Here is a 26,611-nt window from a genome sequence, read left to right on the forward strand (position 1 = left end):
CAACATTTCTGAATGGATGAATCCATGAGACCCCAGGCTTTTTGTGATGTTCAGGGGGATGTTCTTCCAATGTACAGGACAGTTTCTTCTACAAAGGGGAATAAATCTGTATGATCTGTGCCCAGATTTTATCAGTTGCAGAGTCAGCCTATGCCCACTGCAGGGAAATTCCAACACAGACATAAACATACACGCACTCACACACACACACACATAGACACACACACACACACAAACTCATATAGAGCAAATGATGAAAGGATAAAGAGAGTTGGATAAAACAGGCTGAAAGAATACTAAAGGGTGGAACGAGACAAAACAAACAGAAAGCCAAACCAACATAGTCCAGATGTCTACACACCTTGTGTGTGTGTGTGTGTGTCTGTGTGTGTGTGTGTGTGTGTGTGTGTGTGTGTGTGTGTGTGTGTGTGTCTGTGTCTCTGTGTGTGTGCGTGTCTTTGTGTGTGTGTGTGTGTGTCTGTGTGTGTGTGTCTGTGTGTTTGCATGTCTGTGTGTGTGTCGGTGTGTGTGTGTGTGTGTGTGTGTGTGTGTGTGTGTGTGTGTGTGTGTGTGTGTGTGTGTATAAGAGAGTGTTGTGTTGTGTTGTGTCTGTGTGTATGAGAGTGTGTGTATACACTGGGACGTCTATGTGTTTTTCTGCGTCAGCTGAATTCCATGGAGCTGAGGTGGATCTTGATGTTAAAGATTAATCTGTATCTCCAAATGAAAGATGGAAGACTGCTGGCTGTGCTGGGGACCAGACAAAACTACAGCTGTATGCCGGCTAGAAATACTGAGATATGCATCAGACCAGAGAGACTTTCCAGAGAGAACATGGAGGAAGTTGAGTCCTTCTGTACAATATGAGGAACTGATGTATTTCCAAATAACAGTGATTTATATTTAAAGTACATATATTGTCCAGTACTGTAAATATTTGTTTTTTTCTATTGATTGCATCTATACTGGAAGAAATATTCAACAAAAGACAACAGAGAGTTTTCAAAGAGATCATGGAGGAAATTTTGTCCTTCATTACACTATGGGGAATTTGTTGTCAGTAAACTGTCTGTATGAAGCCATACTGTACATTTACTGTAAATTGATTTCTGTTCCCTTTGTGTAATGCTTTATGTTATGAAATAGAAATGACCAAAGACACCGCACAAAAACAACCTGGCTTTTGTAGGCTCATAGACATCCATATAACAATGATTTACTGTTATAGTATATGTATTGTTTGGCATTGTAAATATGTTTTTTATTGGAGGCCATTTTCAAAAGAATGAAAGACTGTATGTTGTCTGAAACGTGCCTACCACAACCACTGCCCTAGGAACTCGTAGTAATAAGCCTCTAGATGAGCTTCATCAGGAAATAGATATCAGCACTCTCTGCAGAGTGTCTTATGCCCTTATTACGGTCATATTAATATCACCACTCCCACAAACAGAGGCCTGTCAGCCTACTGCACATGCCCAGTCAGCAACACCGTGCTCTTCTGACAGACAGCCAGCCATCAGCTCATAAATCATACACTCTCTCAGAGGGGATCTACTGTATGTGTGTATGTGTGTGTCTGTGTCTGCGCCTGTCCATGTGTGTGTGTGCATGAGTGTGTATGTGTGTACTGTATGAGTGTGTGTGTGAGTTTGCAGTATTTTCTTTTGAACATATGCTGACATGCGTCAATCTGGCCTGTATTTATGTTTTCAGTTTAGCATGGTAAATTAACCAAGAACATGGCCAATCACTCAAGGTGGCCCCTGGGCCTCCTCTGTGCCACCGGCATGATGACAGGGCAGAGGTGCTAGTGGCTGAAGTTTTGGAGCAGCTTGGGAATGTGGTTTTGGGTAAAAAAAAACCTTTACCTTCCCATCCTCTTTGTCACTCACACATACCCACATGGAAACGATGCATACACACCCACTCACCCTGCTTCACACACACTTACACACAGACACACAAATATGGACAGATGGTGAGAAAATTCTTAATAATGAGGGTTTAAAACTTTGCTAACAAATACAGTGTGTGTGTGTGTGTGTGTGTGTGTGTGTGTGTGTGTGGCTGTGTGTGTATGCAGAATTTGCATTTATGCATATACTGTATGGTTTTGTGAATCTTTGATCCTTTCTCTTTCTTAATCTGTTGTGGTGTTTCCACCAACTTTCTCACAAGTGACTCAAATTTCCTTTGCCAGCATAGAAACCTAATTATGGCAGAGCAGATCCAGATCATATGAGGCCTATTTGCTCCTATAACAGTTTTCTGTTGTATCTCCACATTAGCTGCAGGAACTCTTGCTGGGACAACCCAGTGTAATGCTGTTAGCCCTGTCTTATGTGTTAGATTGGTGAACACAAAACAGTAGGCCTCAGTTTCTGCCCACTGGGAAACACCGACTATTAGGACTGCCAAGTCCATGTAAGCGGGCAGGAAAAAAACAGAGGTCAGTATGACTAAAGAGTCATACGTGACATAAGTTTATCCAGAAATATATTTTTGATAATGAAATCAGAGTGTAAATATACAGTACACACAAGCACAAGTTTAAACTTCATGTAAATGTTATTTATCACTCTGCCACAATGCTGCTGCTACTACTACTCTGTCAGAAGGTTACGCTAGGACTATGTAAATATACAACACATCTACCTCTATTTTTTTTATATATATTCTATATTTCTATATTTTGATATATGTTCTATATTTCAGTCTCACACTTTAATGTCTGTATGTGGTATGTCTGTATATTTCTATTTTTTATTGTCTATGGCTATGTCTATGTCTAAAGTATGTCTATGTCTGTATTTAAAGTATGTCTATGTCTGCATGGGAAAGTAAGAAACGAAATTTCAATTCTTTGTATGATCAGTGCATGTAAAGAAATTGACAATAAAGCCGACTTGACTTGAGTAAGTAACTAGAGTTGCTGACAGCTGGTCTGACAGCCTGACAGAGAAGCCACTGGTGTGAGGCAACCATCTGTAGAAACCTATAAATTAGAGCCCTCCAGAAACGCTATTATTAAACACAGCAGCAGGGAGAAGACAATACAGACCACAACACAAAGACTGCTAAGGATGTGGCTCAAGCCCTCAGATAGCCACTGCATTACCAAACATTAGCCAGCTTCTCTCTGATGGAAAACAGCCTGTCTGACTGCGCTGGAAAAAAAAGGCAAGCTCGACACGTATGAGAAATAATACCACCACCTAGTGGTAGTCTTTGGTATCATACTTCGACTTACAGTTTTTCTCGATTGCTTTGACCTGTTTACTGTAAAGAAACTGGGTTCCACTTGATCTTCATGAACACCTTCTTTGCACAGCAGAAGTCATCTCTTGCGAATGTGTTCACACATTTTCATTGGGTTTACACATTTCTCACACCCTTTTGCAAAACAGTTACTGTACAAGATGACAGATATCATTCAAAAACCCCATACTCTATTGGTTTTACCGTGCTAAACAAAAGGAAAACATCTTTTCATAGGTGGTAGAGATTCCTTGCATAAGTCTGAATCTCTGATACACCTGTGTGAAACTCCTTTGCACAATTCTTCAATCAGCAATCATTCATTATCCACAAGAGATGCCATGTCTGTTCTGTGTTGCTGAATGACACCTGTGTTAACTGTTTTGCTAAAGGGTCTGAGAAAAGTGTGAACCCAATGAAAATGTGTGAACACATTCGCAAGAGATGACTTCTGCTGTGCAAAGAAAGTGTTCATGAAGACCAAGTGGATCCCAGTTTCCTTAACAGGTCAAAGCAATCGAGAAAAACTGTAATAAGTACATGGTCATTAACAAGCCTCAGAGACCTAAATCACAGCTTGATGGTCTGCCACCGTCAACTTCAAGGCACCTAATCAACCCTAACCCTAGCGCCTTCCAGGCTTCCAGCTCTGCCTTGAAGTCGGTGGTGGGGGCCCAAAAGACCATATGACTAAATCACTGGCTACTGCTTTTTTAACGGAATGGGTAAAATAAATATCAAGTGTCTGTAAAATAAATGTGCCACAGTCACACAAACTGTGATGACAAAGAACACATGACCCGTAAGATTATGCGGCTCATAAATACATGAAAACTAAATAAGTTAAAGGTAAGGGGAAATGAGTCTAATCCAACACATACTTTGCAAACTTCAGCTAACTGCTCTCCTATCTTTCCATTCTGTTTGTGCACTCACAAAAGTGGCACGTAGTGAACATGTAGGGGAGTATACTGACTCGATTTAAACTGCAATATCGGTCACTTTTTGCCTTTACAGTAAGAAGGCACATTATCTTCTGTTTTATAATCAGTTAATTGTATGATTATAAAACAGAAGAACATCCTTTGAGTCTCACCTGGTGCTCTCCTGAAGTGGGACATATGTAGGGGTGACTGAAGGGCAGAGCAGTGGCACCTCACCATGGTTGCTGCATCTGCTGGGCAGCTTCTCTGGACAGGGAATAGAAATTCAACAGTTCACCCTTTTCAAGGCAAGTCACAGATGTCTATCATATTCATTGCAAATGGACTCCTCTTAAAAGCCATTTATTGGCCTTCTTCACCCGGCGGCCAGAACAAGGCTACAGGGTACACTTGCCCTTACACCTCAGTGCAGCAGCAGCACAGAGCACAGCAGCACTCCATTTGCAAAATGCCAAAAAAAACTGACTGAAGAAGAGGAAGAACAGGCCAGCGAACCCTTTCTTCTTTTTCGGTGAGCTTTTTTTTTTGGCAGTTTGCAAACAGAGTGCATTACCATCACCATCTGCTGGACTTGAGGTGTAATGGCAAGTGTAGCCTGCAGCCTCACTCTGGCCGCCAGGTGAATAAGGCGAATACTGTAATATGGCGTCCCAGTAGATAGATAGATAGATAGATACTTTATTGATCCCCAGGGGAAATTCAGTAGTGTCTGATCTGCTAAATCAAATACAATTTGATAGACAGGTTGCCATGGAAACAGATTGTGAACTGATGAGTGTTGTCCTACAGGTTGACCCCTAGACTTCAGAGGCCATAATGTCTGTGTGTGTGTGTGTGTGTGTGTGTGTGTGTGTGTGTGTGTGTGTGTGTGTGTGCGAGTGTGTCTGTGTGTGTGTCTGTGTGTGTGTATGTGTGTGTGTGTGTGCGTGCGTGTGTATGTGTGTGTGTGTGTGTGTGTGCGAGTGTGTCTGTGTGTATGTGTGCGCGTGAGTGTGTGTGTGTGTGTGTGTGTGTGTGTGTGGAAACCGCAGGGTATCAGGTGAAAACAGTTAGAGTGATGAAAACATCATCAGCATCTAATCATCCCCAGGCCATCACACATGCTGAGGACTGACCATAATCACAGTGGACGGGCAGGGCTTGGGGGTGCGGGAAAATGACAATCTCATCTGAGTGAAAAACATGGCAAATCCTGGCACACACACACACACACACACACACACACACACACACAGAGTCCAATCTCCCCAGCTGCCCTACAAACCCACTTCTTAATCCTAAAGCTGTTCAGAGCAGGATGGTCACCTCCCTCCCCCGTACTACTAACCCTACAGCTGGCAGCCTGTGGTCTGAGCTGGACTCTCTCTCTCTCTCTCTCTCTCTCTCTCTCACACACACACACACACACACACACACACACAAATCTTTCAGGAAAAATGTAGACCTATAGGCATCCAAATGACTTCCTGATAGGAAAGATATGCAAAATACATGTTACAGATACAACATTTGTCGCACGGTCAAATAGAAATAGGTAAAGTGTTATTGACGACAGTGACGGCACTGCAGAGTGCGCTAACCGCGTGAGTACCTGCCGTGACCGAGCGTGGGAGGAGGCGCACAAGATTCAAATGTTTCGTCGTTAATGTAGTGAAATATATTCCATACTCATGACGTTTTAATGGAGACGATTGGAACAAGGGCAGCCTCGGGCTGTACCATCAGCTACGAAACATGAAACACGCCAATCCTTTCACATAGGTGGGTGTTGCCTGAACATTGCGGAGAGAAAAGTTTTTTTTCTTCTTCGGGCGATATCTGCAACCCCTCCTCTCCCCTAAAACTCCGCTCAGACTCTTAAAAGCTTGGGGTTTGCATTCTTTTAGAAACGTCGCCATGGTACCTGTCTGCCTCATTTCAATCCAACCCCATCAAAAGCCCATATAAACCCCTTTAGACTAATCACCATGATCATTCCCTCTCAAATCGAGGAATTTGTGGAAATGTAAGTAGGCGCGCCCCCGCCGCAGAGCAGCATCAGCAGCAGTATGTGAGGATGCGCGCTCCCGTCTCCACCGAGAGCTCCTCGTTCACCATCCCGGCCAGGAGAGTTGGAGCAGCCTGAGCCAAAGTTGTGTGGAGCGGCAGTAAAGGGATGCGGTGGTGCCCACTAGGCAGGTGGACGCAGCACGCGGTGTAACGGTAAAACAAGCGTACAACGGTGGGGCGACGAGACACCAACGGCAAGGATGAGCCTAAAAATGTTGTGCCCGAGCCTGCTTGTCCTGCTCGCGTGTCAGCTCTGCTCGTCACGTAAGTCTGCGATGCGGATTGCATCGTTTTTATGACTTTCACAATAATTGTATCCGCGTAATGCACTGATGTAGGGATTTTAATTTCTAAATTAAGTCCTTAAATGCACTTTGATGTTTGCACCTTGGCCGGTACCAAACCCCAAATAATACTGAAAACTCAAACAATCAAATTGAAGAAACTAGTCCCTGTAAAACAAAACATCCATTTTGTCCATATGTTCTGGGTACTTTGTCGCCCGTATCTCGACCTGTGTGTATTTAAACAAGTAGAGCAGGAGTTCTACTATGCCTTCCTGGCGCGCGGCTCTGGCAGCGGCTCGCACGGGCTCTTTCTGCATTGCAGTGCTTCCTCGCGCCCGCATGGAAGTGTCTCCGCATGGGAAAGGTGCGCCTCGTGCACACCCGACGCAGGGGACAAGCTCGAAGGACGATCCTTGGTTCCACCTTTCGGCTCTTATTAGAGAGTATTTCGAGTCAATTTGTAGCCTATATGTTTAAAGTGACCGGACGATCATATCAGTTTTACATGTATGTCTGTGCGTATGATGACCAGCCCTAGGTGGTAGTCTACCACCCACGAACCCATCCTAAACGCAGCGGGGGGAAACCTGTCCGTGACTTTCACAACGCGCTCCTTATAACTCTTTTTGATTCAGTTAATGTATGACATTTCACAGGACACAGGTCGATGTAGTGAAAGCAACCTCAACCGTAATCGTCATCGCCATTTGCATCGTGATCTGTTTTATTTAATTAGTCCTAAAATGTGATGTAGCAAGGCCATGGCCAATCTGCCCCTCTCATACCTGGAAACACACACACACACACACACACACACCAGGAATACACACTCAAAGGTCTTGAAGGTCCTGCACTGTTTCTGTAGGTCCTAAATTGCTTATTGTATTGTTATGTTGTGTATGGCTGGTTGAGTGAAGTGTGGTCCTGGAAGAGTTTTTGGTGTTAATAGATCTATAGAGTAGCCTGCTATATTCTATGTGCTGCAATATGCCGTGCCCGGTGTTTCTTTTTACAATACCAATATGCAAGGTGTAGTAGCTTAGCCCAGTAACCATAGTAACAACTGATTTTTTTAAACAACTAATCAGTGATGTTGTTTAATCACTTTGTTGTTTCGTGTTTCATGTGAGTGTTGTCTCTTGTGTGAATCCACAGTTTAAAATATGGATTGAGTGAGTGTATAAGAGGAATGTTAACTCTCTTGAGATGATCCTTTATGCAAAAGCAGAACTATAAGCATCCCATGTAGCCCTACAGATTATCCCTATTCTTCTTAGCCCCCCCCCCCCGCCTTCCCCCAACATATTTTCTCATCACTGCCTGATAGATTCACTCTCTGAGATTACATACTGTTGTGTTTGTGAGAGAGATCAGGGGATGGGAATATGGGGGCGGGGAGCGATCGACCTTGACTGCATTGTGTAGCACATGGACTCCTTCCTGGACAGAGAGTCCAGTCACCCCAGCTCAGCTATACCCCCATTACTTTCCCCACTCACCATCCAGTGGGCTTACACCCCTCAGTAAAGTTGTTGATTTCCTGTGTTTCATATAGACCCTTTCAACAATAAAAACAAAAACAATGCTTGAACGTTCTATTTGGGCCCCAATCTACCTCCTCTGCATTAAGATAACATATGGAATGTGATGCTGATAATGGAACTCTCTTGAAAGGGTCCATAGTAACGTGAGAGTATACAGGGATGGATTACTGCACGGGCCTACCGGGCCCAGGCCCAGGGGCCCAAGGGGTCAGGGGGCCCTGAAGCCCAAGCCTTTGCATGGAATCATTGCCTCAATATCTACAAATCAGGATGTAGGATATGAATCTGATTCATCCCCCACACAATGCGACAATTAGTGCGGGGGCCCTTAATGCATCTGGGCCCAGGGGCCCGAAAGTTCATAACCCGTCCATGTGAGTATACATCTATATGATGGGTATGGAGTTTAGTTTGTCCTGTGAGTTTGAGATTTGAATTTGTTGAATGTTGACCCATCTGATGGAATTTCTGAGTTGCTGAACTTGAGTTTGTGTAAAATTGTGTTGAGTTTGAATTGTCTGAAGAAGTTTGAAGCGTCAGCTCTGTTGTTCAATTCAAAGCTCTCACACATGGGATATTTTAATGGTCGGCGACATTCTAAATCATCTGCGTATACATCATTGTAATATGGGAAAGGACCGAGGTGGATTGAAATGGAAATAATCCTGGTGGGTTGCACCATAAGATTCCAATCTCATACACTTTTGTGGTATTCACAAATTGATCCTCATTGTCATCTTACTGTTTGTTCACTGGTTCACTGTTTGCGCTAAAGACTCTGGTGCTCATACATGGTCCTGGGCCTGTAAATGGTAAACAAGCAGAGTGGCTCGGCCTCAGACCAAGTTATAAACAATCCCAGCCAATCAACACAGTGCTCACAGGAGCACGGAAGGGAGGGATGTTATATGATTGACTGTTGAGCTCAAATATCAACCACCGTTGGCAAATCTCAAACCAAATCGTGGGCTGCATCCATAATGTACCAGTATGTGGCCTTTTGGAAATCATATTCTGAAACCATTCAATTTTCTTGGCGATGTCTGTGTGACGTATGTGTTTAGTAAGCTGGATGAGAAGGGAGCACATAGAATTTGTACTGTGTGTGTGTGTGTGTGTGTGTGTGTGTGTGTGTGTGTGTGTGTGTGTGTGTGCATGCATGCGTGTGCGCGTGTGTGTTGTGTGTGTGTTTTCAACATAGTCAGTACACACGGGGGGAAAGGGTGCACTGGTGCTGAAAGCTGTTCTATTCCCAAGCTGACGCAGGTAGCAGGAGATGTTTTTGGTGATCCACTCCCCCTTCCTCTCTCCCTCCTCAGACATCCTCGGTTGCACCGCCTTTCCTTCCCCTGTGAATTATTCATGTGTCAGCCTGCAGAAGCTGCTTTGAGCTCACACACTACACACCACACCCTGCTCAGATGCTCCACCAGACCACACGACGTGACGCGTGACGCTGCCAACCACGCGACGCGACGCGACGCGACGCACCTTTACGCACGCACGCACGCACACACACACACACACACACACACACACACACACACACACACACACACACACACCAGCAGGGCTCCTCTCACCTGATCCTGACCTCACCCATTATGATCCAAGGCATTTGAACTGATCCAGGATCAGATGTGTGGTGCCTTTCTACCTGATGGCTGATGTCAGCCGTGGGTCCTCCTTTAGCATTTTAATGTTACACCATCTCCATACTCCCCTTGTGACTAAGAGCCCCGTCTTCTCTGCCCCCCATCCAACAGTGTCCCGGCATCCCACTCCTCCCTCACTCACCTCCCTGATTTTGGCAGTCAGAGACCGAGCCTGAAACTGCAGTGCTTTAGCTACAGCAGGGGCGAAGATATTCTAAACGGTGTGAGATACGCCACTGGCAGCGCAATAAGATGGATGAGCCGTGGCTCAGGCACTGGGAGATCGCTGAGTCAGCCTGGCTCAGGAGAGAGAGAGAGAGAGAGAGAGAGCGAGGGATGGAGAGGGAGTAGGAGGTAGAGCGAGAGAAGAGAGAGAGAGAAAGAGAGAGTATACGCTACTGCCTGCACGCTTCAGCGCTCACTCAGCACAGGGCGCTCTCTCTGGCCACCACGTTGTTGCTGGCGCTTTAAGCCAGCCGTGACTCTCATACTGAACACCAAGCACAGCACAGCACAGCACAGCACAGCACAGAGGCTTTTGGAAGCCCTGCAAATCCCTGAGGAGGGAGGGCAGAGAGGAGGAGGTGGGAAACAAAGAGGAGAGAGAGAAGAGAGAGAGAGAGAGAGAGAGAGAGAGAGAGAGGGAGAGAGAGAGAGAGAGAGCCCCCTGGAGACATTTCATTTCGGAATAGATGTGAGCCGGCAACATGGCAGTGCCCTTGAAGGAGGTGAGAGGATTGAGAAGACAGAACGGGAGAGGGAAAAGAAGAGACAGAAAGATGGTAGGAGAGGGGATCTAGGAAGAGAAAGAGAGAGAGAGAGAGAGAAAGAGAGAGAGAGAGAAAGAGAGAGAGGTAAGAGTAAGAATATGAAACATGATGACGCACTTGCCAGTGAGCTTTGAAAAGGCAAAAAGGGAAGAGCTGCTAATTGAGTGCTTAAAGAGCTGCTAATTGAGTGCTGAGATCCAGTGAGAAGATGAAACAGGTGCACAGAGTGACATGGAGACAGTGACAGAGAGAGTGAAAGAGAGAGAGTGAAAGAGAGAGAGTGAAAGAGAGAGAGAACATGTTAGAGTGGGAGCTTAAGTGGGCTTCTGCATTCTACTGGCTGAATGAAATCATGTGTGTGCATCATGTTTAATGCAGTATATTTAGTCCTTGGGCCAAGGACCCAAAATATAGCATACCGGTACCATCTGGGTGGGCAAATTTTAGTTGTGATTTTTTTATACCTACACATCCCTAGTTTATGTTTTGATATGATAGACCTCTGAGATTGGTAGCTTTATGTGAGGTGCAGAGTAGATGCTGTCTCTTGGTACATTCTGCAGAGCTTAGTGACCATGGAGTCTGGACCCCAACATAAAGGGGTGGTGACAAGACAGGTGTGAAGGATCAGGAGTGAGTAGCATGACTCTCAGCCCAACAGATTTCAAGGTTTTTTCACCCATATCATCCAAATGGGGTCCAAGGGGGAGTGGACCTTTTGCATGTTTGGTCCTCAAACCAAACCTCATGCACACTCTCAACACATCATCCTCTGCTGTCACATTCAAGTAACGCAGGTGAATTTTGTAACCAAGTGTAGTTGAAATGAGTCAGTGCAAAGCACTGAGGACATGCTGTTGTAAAGCCCAGTCTAATAGTCTTTGTCTGGAACAATTCTGGATTTCAAGAGTTGACTGCCTTTACGTCTGTTCAGTTCTCAGCTCTGGCTAACAGAGAGGCTGAGCTCTTTCTGCATATGTGAGCTTCCTTCATCCCCCTCTCTCTGTTCCTTTGCATCCACATATGTGCAAATATGTCCCAGAGATCAGCTGTTTGAGTGGTCTTGAGAAGGAAGTCGTGGCCTACTGGTTAGGGCTTCGGGCTTGGAACTGAAGGGTTGCCAGTTTGATCCCCGACCAGTAAGAACGGCTGAAGTGCCCTTGAGCAAGGTACTGCTCCCCGTGCGCCACTGTAGCAAGGCAGCTCACTGCTCCGAGTTAGTGTATGCTTCACCTCAGTGTGTGCTCTGTGTGTACTTGGCCTAGAAACCTGATTTACATTTTTTTATGAGGCGTGCTCTGAACCACCTGACAGGGAAGGGAGGAAGGGAGTCCAGCGTAAGTGTCCAGGTGGGGTGGCTGTCTGGTAGTAATAATCAGGTAATGGAGCGTGTCATGAATCTTGCAGCAGTGTCCAGACGTGCAGACGAAGGACACAGCCAGCAAGCCGCCAGCCAAGGTTAAGAGAGAGAGAGAGAGAGAGAGAGAGAGAGAGAGAGAGAGAGAGGATGGGCGAGACAGAGGAGAGGGGGGTGGGAGAGAGAGGGATATACATATATATATATATATATATATGAATGAATGATAGAGAGAGAGAGTTTGTTAGTGGGGACAGAGAACATTACAGAACAGTGAGGGGATGCATAGCCATCCTTTTTATCTTCTAATTTTGCTCCTGCTGGGGACACAGTCCTGATGGAGGGGCTCTTGATGTGCTCCCCTTCACACTCCTGCTGACACAGACAAGTAAACAACTCAGGTGAGCTGATGACAGTGCCAAGTCCTCTCTTCATCCATAAACACATGCACACACACACACACACACACACACACACATACTTTCACAAACATAATCACTCCACATATATTATCGCTCACACACACACACACACACACACACACACACACACACACACACACACGATAGCCACACCGTTAAGCTGAGCCATTGTGTGAGGATGCTATGAGCTAATGGCGTTTGAACAGATGGATTGTATTTGCGGAGGAGTGCGGGGAGATGAGTTGGGCTTATCTAGCGCTGGTGTGAAGATTAGGTGGAGTTACGGCCGGCGGGCCGGAGAGAGAGGGATTTATTTATCGGAGGAGAGGAGAGGCCAGAGCAGACCAGCCTGCTGGCCAGCACATACCCTGATTTATACCTTCTGCCTGGTAGCTGTCCTCTCAGCTCTCTCTCTCTCTCTCTCTCTCTCTCTCTCTCTCTCTCTCTCGCTCTCTCACACACACACACACACCTTCATACCCTTATATTACTCACTTCACACGCTCACACAAATACACATACACTGACCACACATTACAGTAATATCCAACACACTAACCATGCAAATGCATAAACACATGCATACCTCACTCTCACACACCCCCACTTGCTTATACAGTCATACGTCACACACACACACACACACACACACACACACACACACACACACACACACGTCCCGACATCAACAAATAAACAGTTCAAGTGAGCTGATGACAGGGCCAAGTCCTCTCCTCATCCATCCAACACACACATAATATACACACACACAAACACACAAACACACACACACACACACACACACACACACACACACACACACACACACACACACACACACACACACACACAGATATTTGCAGAGTATAGAAAGGTAGTTCATTTTGTGTGTGCACGGCCGGATGTGGCGCCATTAGCTGAGATGAAGACATTACCTCAGTGCTGATCGCTCATACAGACAGCTTCTGCTCCACCCTCGGAATCGGAGACACTGAGAGCAAAGGAGGCATTTTTATAACTTAAAACTCACAGAGGGGAAAACTGTTATATTACAGATATAAATACACACTCAATCATCACACACACGGACACACAAACACAAACAGACACACACACACACACACACACACACACACACACACACACACACACACACACACACACACACACACACACACACACACACACACAGTACTTCACTAAGCTGTTGTGATGACTTGTCGCTGAACCCACCTCGTCCCTAAGCTGCTGTAATGACATATCTGTTGGCTCCTCCCTTGTGCTGCTGTTGTTTTTGAGGAATATTACTCCAGAGCACGGCATTTCAGCTAAACTGCAGCACTAAATGGTGTTTTTGAGGAATATTACTCCAGAGCACAGCATTTCAGCTGAACAGCAGCGCCAGATGGAATTCTGCTAACACAATGGAAGGCTAATCTAATGATGCACAAGTTAATATTGTATCTGAATAATTTCATCTATGTGTGGCTGGCAGATACTGCAATAAGTTCTTATTACAACACTCACATCTGACACCTGATACCTTTCTCTCTCCCGCCCATTCTTCCTCTCTCTCTCGCCCATTCTTCCTCTCTCTCTCGCCCATTCTTCCTCTCTCGCCCATTCTTCCTCTCTCTCTCTCGCCCATTCTTCCTCTCTCTCCCGCCCATTCTTCCTCTCTCTCCCGCCCATTCTTCCTCTCTCTCTCTTCTTCTTTCTGCCCATTTGTTTTCTCTCTTGTCTGTGTGGACAGGGAAATGTGTCGATCCCCTGGTTGCACCTCTCTATGCCTCCTCTTTCCTGGCCTCCTCCAGATATAACTTCATATACTCTGCTAACTTTGCCAAACTATATGGTGAGTACCCTCACTAGCTGACACAAAAATGCAAAAATTTGTGCAAAATTTCCAAAATGTAAAATACCCTTTATTCACTCTGTGTGTGTATGTGTGTGCGCATGCTTATGTACATGTGTTCCTGTGTGTGTGTGTGTGTGTGTGTGTGTGTGTGTGTGTGTGTGTGTGCATTGATGAGTGGAGCGTTTGCTGTGTGTGTGTGTGTGTGTGTGTGTGTGTGTGTATGGTGTGTGTGTGTGTGTGTGTGTGTGTGTGTGTGTGTGCAGGCAGCAGCGGCTGGTCTCCCTCTCCCATAGACAGGCAGCCGTGGCTGCAGATTGACCTGGGGAAGAAGTACCGGATCACGGCCATCTCCACTCAGGGCACCTTCAACTCCTACGACTGGGTGACCAAGTACATGGTGCTGTTTGGGGACCGCCCCGATGCCTGGACCCCATACGTCATGAAAGGGGGGAACATGGTAAGAAGAAGCCCTCTCCATATTTAAAAGAGAACTGCAGTCTTAAATGCATTCCCTTTGCCGTCTGTACATAAAAGCTCAGTTGTAACCAGTGTGGAGAAGCAGATTACTCAGTCATTGATATTATATTCACATACTGTATAGTCATGTTAAACATGCATTAGGATCTATGGATGACTACTTTATATGAACTCTATATGGTTCATGTGCTTTACTGTATAAAACACAGAAGTCAAAATAAAGTGTTCAAACATGAAACAAAAACAACATTTGAATGGACTGGATGATGGTGGTTACGACCAACTGAGCTCTGTTCTCTGTAGACATTGCCAGGGAACTGGAACTACTACCAGGTGAAGAGGAACGTATTCCACTACCCCTTCACGGCAAAGCATGTACGGTTCCTGCCCATGGGCTGGAACACGGAGAACAGAGGCAAGATCGGCGTCCGGCTGGAACTGTACGGCTGCCCTTACGGTGAGCAGGCCACTGGTCACCATTCATTTCAATTAATCATCAAAGACCAATTAGATCTCATCAGCTATCAGCTAGGGCGGGGAACACATTGGCCAGCGGCAAGCTTAACGCAACGCTCACACCATAAAAAGTTCTATCTCGTTCCTATGGTAACACAAACGGTTTGCCTTAACTGACAATTGAATATACGCTCGCATTCCGCTTTGAAAGTTGATTACCGGTAATTTCAACTAATCATCAAAGACCAATTAGATCTCATCAGCTAAGCAAACAGCTAGGGCATTACTGCATCAGCGACATACATAAAGGAGTGATGAATGGTGTGGAGATAGCCTTGTGGTTGGAAATGGGGTTGAGAATGATTAGAGTGTAAAAATATTCTAAACTAATCCAAGTTCAAAGAAACAATCCAAACAGAAATCAGCGTTTGGTGCTCTTGTTGAGTTGTGGGAAAGCCAGCCTGGTCCCCATCAAATTGAATGGCATTCATGTCAATCAGTTGGCTGTAGAACTTGATTGCAGAAATCTTGACCACCACTGTCCTCTGGTGGCTCTCTCTGTCCTCAGACTCGTACGTGATGCACATGGAAGGCAATGACATGGTGGCCTACAAGTTCCCCGAGAAGTTCCGCACGCTGCAGGACCACTTTGCGCTGAACTTCAAGACCCTGGAGAGAGAGGGGACGCTGCTGCACAGCCAGGGCCAGCAGGGAGACCTGCTCACGCTGGAGCTGAAGAGGGGTCGCCTCTACCTGCACATGAGCCTCGGTACGCAACGCCGCCAGGTGTCCTCTCACACACACACACACACACACACACACACACACACACACACACACACACACACACACACACACACTTCTCCATGCTGGCCCCTAACACAGGCATCTCCTCCTCTAGGCAGCAGCACTGTGCACCAGACGGACGGCTTGACCAGCATCCGTGTGGGGAACTTGCTGGACACGCAGCACTGGCATTACGTCACCATCAAACGCTACGGCCGTCAGGTCAACTTCACGCTGGACAGCCAGACCGAGACGGCCGTCCTCAATGGAGAGTTCAACTACTTGGACCTGGAGACGCAGGTGCTGTAGTCGCACGCAAAAGCTTGCGATCTTGGCTGAGCCAAATTCTGGAAGCTGACAGACCATTTAAACAGACAGCAGTAGTTTGAAATCAATACTTACCACTTAACAGCCTCTTCTCATATACATAGTATGTTACAGTAATACATTTCAATCATTTCAATCGTAGCTGTAATTGCTGTTAGTTTTGACGGCTGTGCTCTGCTGCAGATGTATGTTGGAGGGGTGATCGAGAAGGACCTGCCCCATCTGCCTGGCAGGCCAAACTTCAGAGGCTGCTTAGAGAACGTCTTCGTCAATGGAGTCAACGTCATTAAAATGGCACAGAACCAGGAACCTGAGATCCGGCTAGCAAATGGAAAGGTAACACATTCAGTTTCTCAAAACAGCTGAGCCGTACAAGTACAACGCTTAGTATTGGACACTAAATGTGACCAAAATGTGATTGTCCTGAAGATTGGTCACACTGGTTACACCAGCGAGCAACCACACTGGTGATGGTCTGATAGATCTGAAAAATGATATGATTATTGATATGATATGATAATGATATGATTATTGATATTGAAAGGTGATTGAACACATACTGTATGTGTGTGTAGGTCAAGCTGTCAAGCTGTCCAGCAAAGCTTGACCTAACATATCATGATGTCAGCTAACTAGTTTAGTACTGTTCTGAAACTTGTGCTACAACACCATTGACAGAATGTGACCAGTGAGGTGTCTGCATGTCAAAAAGCATAGTACATTCAATAATAATACATTCAATAAGAACAGTTCCAGTTATTTATTTGTGGACCTCACCCATGTTCCTGTGTGACCGTTTCCCTCAGACAAAGATGCACTACACGTGCCGCGACCTGCTATGGAGGCCCGTGACCTTCATTGGGCCCAACAACTACCTGCAGGTGCCCGGCTTCTACCGCAAGGACCGGCTGGCCGTGCGCTTCAAGTTCCGCACGTGGGACTACACTGGCCTGCTCATGTACACCCGCTTCGCTGATGACCTGGGCTCCCTGGAGCTGGGCCTGAGCGAGGGCCAGGTCAACATCACACTCTTCCAGCCGGGCAAGAAGAGGCTCAGGTTCGCCGCAGGTGAGTGCTCGGGGAGGGGTGGGGGATGGAAAGACGAGGGATCTGATAATCAACCATCACGTCATAAACCCAAAGTGTTATTTCGGGGGGTGGGGTGGGTAGTGGCCTTTAGTTGCAACAGGACATGGAAGGGAAGAAGGAATAAATGGAAGAAGGATTGGGAACTGACCGTGGGTCAGAATCAAATCCGGTTGCCTGTGGGAGTGTAGACCCAAATGTGGTAGGATGCTGCCGCCTGCGCCACAACGTTCCATCACACCCTCTGTTCTTTAATCTGAGGTGTCATTGATGAGCAATGATCTTCAGATCATCCACTGTACAAACCTCGTCTATTGTAATCAGCCACATTCCCCACAATTTACTGTATTACAGAGTTGATTTAAAGGAGGAGGAAGTAGACTGCTAAGACAATGAGAGATGAGAGCTGAAGAGCCTTTGTTATGCCCTCAGTCCCATGGCATGACTGTCAAACGGAGGGGGCACTGAGCCGCCATGGTCTGCTGCCCTTTCTTGGCAGCAGCGAGAAAAATAAGTCCTGTTTGTTTGGGGAGGAGGTGGAGGACACCCATGCGTCTCTCTCTCTCTTGCCCACAGGCTACCGATTGAACGATGGCTACTGGCACACAGTGGACTTGGCAGCCAAGGACAACCTGCTGTCGGTGACCATAGATGAGGACGAGGGCTCACCGCTGAAGATTACCAACCCGTTCATGGTGCGGACAGGTGACCGCTACTTCTTTGGGGGTGAGTGAGCGATGGGGGTCCGTCGGAGTGGTGAGCTAAAAGAGAGCTTTAGTGGAGTTCTGCTGGGGAGAGAGATTACTGTAGAGAGCATATGACTCATTCCTGAAGGATTCATTCTCACACACACACACACACAAACACACACTCACACACATTCATTCACACAGCCACACACACACAGACTAACACACAGACCCACACACACCCACACTGCTGACCTTGCAGCACACCTACCTATACCCGCACTTGCCCAAAACAAGGAGAGATGTCTGACCTATTTGTAATACTTATGACATTGAAATTGAAAGTAATCGGAAAATCTATGGAAGCGACCAATTGTTTTTCAAGAGAGACAAATCGGAGCACTTTGTCGTTGGCTGGCAGGCTGTCCAAAGACCAATAACACGGGCCGGTGTGTGACGAAGCTCAACACCTTCCACGGCTGCATGCAGCAGATATTTGTAGATGACGAACCGTTTGACATCGACATCATGCTGCAACGGAAATGGGCCCGCTACACAGAGGAAATGGGCACCTGTGGCAGGTGTAACAGACAGTGTGTGTGTGTGTGTGTGTGTGTGTGTGTGTGTGTGTGTGTGTGTGTTTGTTCTTTGCTAGGCATGCGGTTTGTGTTTGTGTAATGTGTGTGTGTGTGTTTGTGTGTGTTTGTGTGTGTGTGTGTGTGTGTGTATTGATGAAAAGAAATTGAAATTAATGGAAATAAAGGGTTAAGGATGACACAGATACCGAAAAAAAGCAATCTAGAGACATAGAGCTTGTCTGGGCTGCCTGTGCAAGAGAGACCGAATTGAAGACTGGATAGGGAACAGACTGTCCTTTAGACTGTGCTTTAGCAAGGGACGCAGACCACATTACAGACCAATCCTCCTCCATATGATCTATAATGTGATGGATATGACAGTCATCACTTCATTCCACCCCCCCTCCTGTGTACTTCAGGTGACAGGGTCATGGCTCATAAGTGCAGAGATGTATGTTAATACTGCTGGAAGAAGCCTGGTCCTCCACGGGCACTGATGCTCACGGGAGATTTACTGCCGTCTGCCTGAGGGTCTGTTTGCGTAGCTAAATGCATGGGAGGCTTCGCCACCGCCACATAAGACTGATGTCAACCCACTGTGCTTACGGTGGCCTTAAGCTAAGGTTCGGAACTAGCAATGTGAATATTTCCTGACTGTGTTTTGGGAGAGTGCTAAAGCTAGCCTCTTGGGTCATTAATCACACAGCAGGAGGACCGGGGACGAGGAGGAGAAGCTGCATTGTTAATGGGTTCGCAGGGAAAGGGCTGGGAGGGGTTCAACATCACAAGGCAGCTCTTGTTTTTGCCAGTTGAGTCCAAAGGACACACGGCAACATTAATCATTGGGATTTTCATTCTAAATCCTTTCCTGTAAGAAGAAGGACAGAACACCAGCGATGTGTTTATCATGGTCCTAACATGGCTGAGTGAATGTGTGATATGAGGAGGCTTACAGGCTGAATGCTTGGTCTCAGTCCGTTTTGGGCCAGGGGGATGAGGGCCCTGAGAAGATTAAGAGTGCTGTCTAAGGTTCAATTAGTAGACAAGTGCTATTTCAAGAAAAAGTCCTAAGTATATTGCTCTAGAGGCATTTCTTAGTAAAAGTTAGGAACAGGACTTTTTTTTATCATAATTAACATGTGCTGAATCCCCTGTTCCCATGCAGAATTTTGAGTTTTTGACCATCTAATATAAACAAAATGGCTGCCAAAATTACGGTTTGTGCACTTTCTCTGGGCGGGCATCATTATATCATGTAAATAAATTAACATTGTTCACATGTGTGCATGTCAGAAATCTCCTTTGGGCAATACATCAAAAGTTAAGGCTATGAAAAAAATAAAACAACGAAGCTAGCATCAAGCTATCATCATATCATTGATTCCAAATGGGAAAGATGGCCACTGTTTTTATTGTGATATAGCATTTGTTGAGTAAAGGAAACAAACTAAATAGTCAGAACAAATTAGTCATTCTGTCTTACAATATAATATTTCTGGTGAACACTGACCTGTTATTTTGTGCATTTGAGTATGTCCATATAAGAACATCAACATCATGCTGGTGGCAGCAAGAGGCCAAACTTCCCAAATTTCCCCAAACTAAATTCTCTTTTGGTTTATTTATGCAGCAGATATTCCCAGAAAAATTGTAAATATTAAGAATTGAGACAAATTAACAAACAAACATTAGTTTTGAACAGATAAAGAAAATAAACACAGTAAACTTGGCCTAAAATTACCTTGTTAAGTTGAACATAACATTATCTGAATATTAACTAAAACATGAACTGCATGGCATATAAAAGTGAATGTTATTTAAACAATGGTACGACAAGATTCTCCAATATGATCACAACAACAAAGAGCTATAGGCCCTGGGCAGCATGCAGACTTACCACTCTCTTCACCCCAAGCCTAACACTGACTCCAGCATAGGCCCAGGCTGTCTTCTGACCCCAGGGCTGCCCTGTAGAGCTCTGCCAGGCCCTGGGCAGAATGCATACATCCACCCTCTCCACGGTCTCCACCCTAACCCTCACATTGACTCCAGCATAGGCCCAGCTCCACGCCTAACCCTAGTGCTGCCCCAGGCTTCCTGCAAACACCTACCCATACCTCAGACCTAACCCTAACCCCAACCCTTACCATCTACATTTTAGATAAATTCCTGAAATATAGTTCATTTAGGTTAAGACCATGGAATTTTATAATACATTTTAACATGCTTTTACATATAGGAGAAGCTAAAGGGTATGGTACCAATAGGCCAGTGCACAGAAAGAACACTACACCACTTTTAAACTTCATTCTTCCCCTTACCTAACCCCAACCCTAGCCCCAGCCCCAGCCCCAACCCCAACCCTAATCCCAACCCTAGCCCTAACCTATCAGCCTGCTGCCTGTGGTGTCTAATTCTGATGAACTAATTCAAACTCAGAAGGATTTTGACATAGTGAAAGAATACTGAAGAAGTGTAGCTTTAATGCATTCCAGAGCATGGGTTCCCGAAGCAAGCTGGCTCTACCATCTTGGTTTTAGGCTTTATACCCTGTCTTCACATCATTTGTTTTTCTCACTCAGAATAGTCCTCTATTGTCTTCTCCATACCTGCTAATAAATAGTCTAGTTCTTCCATCTTGTTTCCAGCTTCTTTTTGACGTCTAACCTTGCTGACCATACATTCCTAATGGCTTGCTCATCTCTCTTAGTGCCAAGTCTTATTTGCGTGGCTAATATTAGTCCTCTGCCATCCCCAGGAACTGCCACCAGCCTGCCCCAGTCACAGGCAAGATGGACTGAAAGGATCTGGTCATATTCTGAGGCTGCCAATATTCAATCAGTCATTTTCATTGTTGAGACCATGGAAAGTCTAACCTTTGAGTTCACTTCTTGGCAGAACATGCAGGCATTCCAGTTCATGGTCACAACAGAACTCCTTGTCTTCACGATCCTCAACACAGAGAAGCAATTGACAGATAAGGACAAAAACAGATATTTTCATGACTACAATGCGAAATAAGTATCTTAATTCCCACCTAAATAAGGACAAAAACAGCTCTATATGCGAAATTAATTGATCCACCTAAATAAGCGCTCTATAAGATGTAAAGTTGTCCTATGCAGAGGTGGACAGAGTACACAGCTTCATTACTTGAGTAAAAGTACAGATACCCTTTGCTAAATTTTACTCAAGTACAAGTAAAAGTACAACAGTCAGATGTATACTTGAGGAAAAGTACTGAAGTACTTGTTTTTAAAAGTACTTGAGTATCAAGAGTACAAGAGTAGTCTACATTTTCTAAATATTGCATTACTACTGCCACAGTGCTTACATTTATGTACAGAAACGTCCTACATGGAGATATGAAAAATGTTAATGTAAATACCTTGGAGAATGTAAAATGAATTGGAAGTAAAATCAAGTAATTTTCATCTTTTTACCATGTTGCCAGGGATGGGCAGTATTTCTAATACATGTATTTAAAATATGTATTTCAAATACAAAATACTATTTTGTAATTGAAACACTTGAAGCGAAAACTATCATTAACTTGTTCAGAAAATTGAAATAGTCTGGCGAGGTGGGGCCACAGGTTGGCACATTCCCGGGATGGACCTGCTGCGTCTTCATCCATAGTTTCGTCCATGGTTTCATCTCTTATCTTGACTTTGGAAGCTGAAAGTGATTGCTGATAGGCTGTCCCAATCAGTGGCACCTGCACAATCCAATCACGTTTGAGAGGGAAACAACAAATTGAGGGTTTCCGAGATTTTTCTTTTTTCCTTTTTTTTTTAGAAGTAGTAACCAGTATTCACGGTTATGGATAGAAATGTAGTGGAGTAAAGACTACAATATTTGCATCTCAAATGTACTTGAGTAAAGTCATGAGTACTCCACAAAAATGATACTTGAGTAAAGTACAGATCCCTCAAAATTGTACTCAAGTACTGTACTCAAGTACATGTACTCCGTTACTGTCCGGCTCTGGTCCTATGTTCCCAAGGTCCTATGTTCCCAGGGTCCATGATCTCCTGTTCAATTTTCTGTTAACACACATTGAGCTGAGGACTGTTCAATGCAAGCATCGCTACGATGGAGCGTGAGGAACTGGTGATGCGTTGTGCAACCGGTGATGCGGAGGCAGAGTAGTTTCCATATCATACTGTGTGCTAGCTTTTGACTCCCTGAAGTCTACAATGAGCTCTTTGGTCTTCTTGGTGTTGGGAGCCAGGATGTTGTCGGTGCACCACGATGTTAGGTGCTGGACCTCCTCCCTGTAGGCCATCTCATCATTATTGCTGATGAGACCAATCACTGCAGTGTCATCTGTAAACTTAACAATGGTGTTAGAGCCATGTTCCTGCTCCTGTTCTGATGGAAGGTGAATTGGAAGGGGTTCAGTGAGGGTGGTAAACAGGTCTTGAGGTGGGCCAGGACCAGCCTCTTGAAGCACTAGTTATTATATAGTTATTCATCTAGTTAGACATTCAATTTTACTAACACAATGGTTATTAAGAAACATGTATGTAACTGACTCATGCCGAGACTACATACATTACCAACCTAATTCGCTTCCAATACCCCATTGTAGAGGACTAATTTAGCTCGTAGATAACACACACACTTACCATAACCTCCAATGAGAAAGCGTTACTAGCTATCTGTGGAACTTCAGTATAACCAAAGAGCCTTGATTGCTCTGCTTTAACTTTCTCTGGTATAACATAGCCAATTATCTCTTCTTAGTTATAGGGAATACGTTTGTATTTCAAGTGATATAATTAAGGTACGACTCATGTTTATGTTATAACATCCACAAACATGTAATTTTTGATCAAATTTAATTGAGACATAGTAAAATTAATCTGACAATGTAAACCACTATACAGATTGTACATGAAAAATGTTGTCATATTTGGATTCCCAAGAGTTCAAGCTTTTAAATGGTGTATAATATTATTATGCTACATAGCAATATGGTGCATACAATTTTTTACATTTCATCACTACACATCTTTCTTGACCCTCAAAATTGATGCTAGTTTATGCTAATTATATGGTCAAAATCTCAAAATTCAGTTTGGGAATAGAGCTAGTTAGATTCAGCACACCTTAATTATGATAAAACGTCCTGTTCCCATCTTTTACTAAGAAATGCCTCTAGGATGCACATATCTCAAAAATAGGGAGGGGTGGTGGGGCTTATGTGACCTCACAGTGAGTGAATGATTTAATTTGATTTCCTGCTACGCCCTTGGTATCCTGACTTGAGCTCCCGTCAGTCTGGTAGTGACAAGGTCCTCCATGGTCACAATGGGTTCTGTCTCTGCAGGTGTATACCGAACCCGTGTGAGCACGAGGGTCGATGTATTCAGTCCTGGAATGACTTCCTGTGCGTGTGTGAAAACACAGGATACAAAGGAGAAGTCTGTCACAACTGTGAGTATCACACACACAGAAAAATGCCACTGATTCTGATATGCCACTAGAATAAGACAAGGAATGATGACAGCATCTGTGAACCTGTCCATCTCTCTCCCTGTGTCTGGTCATCAGCTGTGTACAGGGAGTCCTGTGAGGCGTACCGACTCAACGGGAAGTACTGGTCAGGGAACTACACCATAGATCCAGACCTGAGTGGACCGCTGAAACCCTTCATGGTCTACTGCAAGATGACCCGTGAGCATCAGACGAGCTAGGGTTGTCACCGCTGTAGCGGTGTTAGAGCATCTGTGTATTTCACCAGGATATAATGCACCATTTATCCATGAACATATAGAATTCATATGGCAATGACAACTTGACTAAGAGAGAAATTAACCAAAAGTTCTAAAATTTTTTTAGAACTTAGAGGCAGTAAGTCAGAGCTCAATAGTGACATAAGAAGTCAGAAATCAGTAGTACCAATAGAGCCACCAGGATTGCAATTAGTCAGTGACAGTCTGCAAAGTCCACAGCTCAGTGAGTTTGGTCACTTCTGATTTCTCTTTTCTCTTATCTCTTCTGAATCTGATTTAATTTCTGAACAGCATTCAAATCTTGGACGATAATTGAGCACAACCGTATGGAATACACAAAGGTGTCTGGCTCCACTGTAGACCGGCCATACATATGGGAGGTCCGGTATGTGAACGCCAGCTGGGATGAGGTCACTGCTCTGGCCAACACGTCCCTGTACTGCGAACAGTGGATCGACTTCTCATGCTACAAGTCCCGCCTCCTCAACACACCCAGTGAGTGCCTGAGTGGCTAGTACCAGTGCCACTCTTCATTCTGATAACACTTTACTTGAAGACTTAAAACATCATCTCTAAAGATTTAAGTTCAGTATGTAAAATTGTAGTTGAACGATTACTAAACATCACCATAACCAAATCCAACCACTAACCTTAACCATAAATTATAGTTAACAGACTGTCAACAGCTACTTTGAGCATCTCTAGCTAGTCTGTGGGCAAACTAGCCATGTAAAGAGTAACCCCACATTCCTGCCTGCGGTCTAAATAGTTTCCTTCCTGACTGGCTTGCTTGCTTTGCTAAAAAATCAAATCCACATTAGTTAGTTCAACAGAAATGACCCATGTTATGTAGTAAAATGGCAAATAAACATGTCCTGATACAATGGTTTCCTTCCCATTCTTTGTCAGATGGGAGGCCATACAGCTTCTGGATTGGTCGCAATAATGAGAGTCATGAGTACTGGGGCGGAGCCTTCCCAGAGAGTGGGAAGTGTGGCTGTGCCATCAACCACACCTGCACCGACGCCAAGTTCCAGTGCAACTGTGACGCAGACTATCGCCAGTGGTGAGAGAGAAAGAGAGAGAGAGGAGAGGAGAGAAGAGGAGAGGAGGAGGAGATTGAGATAAGGCTTATGTGAGTTATTAAGAGAGTTATGTCTCGAGGGTTTTAGTGCTCAAAAGCGTGACTGTCTGACCTGTAGGTACTCAGATAAGGGCTACCTGATGTTCCGGGACCACCTACCTGTCAGGAAGATCGTTATTGGCGACACCAATCGCACCGGCTCAGAGGCTCAGTTCAGCCTGGGGCCGCTCCGTTGCCATGGAGACCGTAAGTCATGGAACTCACTAGGGGTGGAGGTATTTTAACCTCATAAAATCAGCCACCACAAAATAAATATATATATAGAATCAGACTCATCATGGGCTGTAGTATCATTGTAGTGTAATTGTAGATCATAAAAGCATCAAAACTTGATTGGTAGGCTTGTTGTATGTGGGATAGTTTTTTATGGTAATTGCTTTAGGATGCATTGGGATGGAACACCATCGCCTTCACCAAGCCCACCTACATCACTTTCCCCACGTTCGTCCCCGGCCCCAGCGCTGACATTACGTTCCACTTTAGAACCTACCGCTCCAGTGGTGTGTTCGTGGAGAACGCAGATGACCACCACCGCAACTTCATCCGAGTGGAACTCAACTGTGAGTAAACCAGCACACCAGGGACAACAAATCAGCAAAATCTCAAGTTCTCACAGCAAAATCAGCAAGTTCTCACAGATACATTAGAAAATCAGGGAGACCTCTTTAAAGATTTGCTCACATGAAATGTGTTGACTGTTATGGCTGGCAGTATTGTAGGTCAGAAAAAAACCAACATATATTTCCACATTTTTTATATCACAACATATGTTTTCGTAAGTTGTTATTTAGCTGTTGTTTACTTCTCATCTATAATCCATCCTCCTCCTTACACCCACACCTCTCTAATCTCCACCTCAGCCACCCAAGAGGTGATATTTGTGTTCATGGTGGGTGACGGCATACAGAACGTGACGCACCGCTCGCCGCGACCACTCAATGACAATGAGTGGCACTACGTGGAGGCTGAGCTCAACGTGAAGATGGCACGCCTAAAGGTGGACTTCTATCCGGCTGCCATCCGGAAGTTTCCAGGCCAGACCTATGTTAACATGCAGTTCTCTCAACCACTGCTTGTAGGTGCGTTGATTGAATGAACTGGCTATAATTGACAGCGGTGCGTTTCCATAGACAATGTGTTCATGATTATGAATGTACAACGGTTTGGTTTGTTTTAATTC

General features: G+C 45.0%; 1 protein-coding gene across 1 annotated transcript in view; it reads left to right on the forward strand.

Moving 5' to 3' along the window:
* The first annotated feature begins 5,693 nt into the window (after positions 1-5,693).
* cntnap1 (contactin associated protein 1) overlaps positions 5,694-26,611 on the forward strand; it is a 28,362-nt gene continuing 7,444 nt past the window's right edge. The window contains exons 1-18 of the mRNA XM_048247060.1: positions 5,694-6,518; positions 14,043-14,144; positions 14,411-14,604; positions 14,928-15,081; positions 15,649-15,849; positions 15,982-16,166; positions 16,377-16,529; positions 17,000-17,261; positions 17,856-18,005; positions 18,390-18,549; positions 23,882-23,988; positions 24,106-24,228; positions 24,579-24,782; positions 25,197-25,353; positions 25,490-25,618; positions 25,749-25,755; positions 25,826-25,991; positions 26,292-26,510. Coding sequence (XP_048103017.1) covers positions 6,455-6,518; positions 14,043-14,144; positions 14,411-14,604; positions 14,928-15,081; positions 15,649-15,849; positions 15,982-16,166; positions 16,377-16,529; positions 17,000-17,261; positions 17,856-18,005; positions 18,390-18,549; positions 23,882-23,988; positions 24,106-24,228; positions 24,579-24,782; positions 25,197-25,353; positions 25,490-25,618; positions 25,749-25,755; positions 25,826-25,991; positions 26,292-26,510 — 2,737 coding nt within the window. The 5' untranslated portion in view covers positions 5,694-6,454. The remainder of the gene's footprint in view (positions 6,519-14,042; positions 14,145-14,410; positions 14,605-14,927; positions 15,082-15,648; positions 15,850-15,981; positions 16,167-16,376; positions 16,530-16,999; positions 17,262-17,855; positions 18,006-18,389; positions 18,550-23,881; positions 23,989-24,105; positions 24,229-24,578; positions 24,783-25,196; positions 25,354-25,489; positions 25,619-25,748; positions 25,756-25,825; positions 25,992-26,291; positions 26,511-26,611) is intronic.

Source organism: Alosa alosa, chromosome 6 (genome assembly GCF_017589495.1).
Source record: "Alosa alosa isolate M-15738 ecotype Scorff River chromosome 6, AALO_Geno_1.1, whole genome shotgun sequence".
NCBI lineage: Eukaryota > Metazoa > Chordata > Actinopteri > Clupeiformes > Clupeidae > Alosa > Alosa alosa.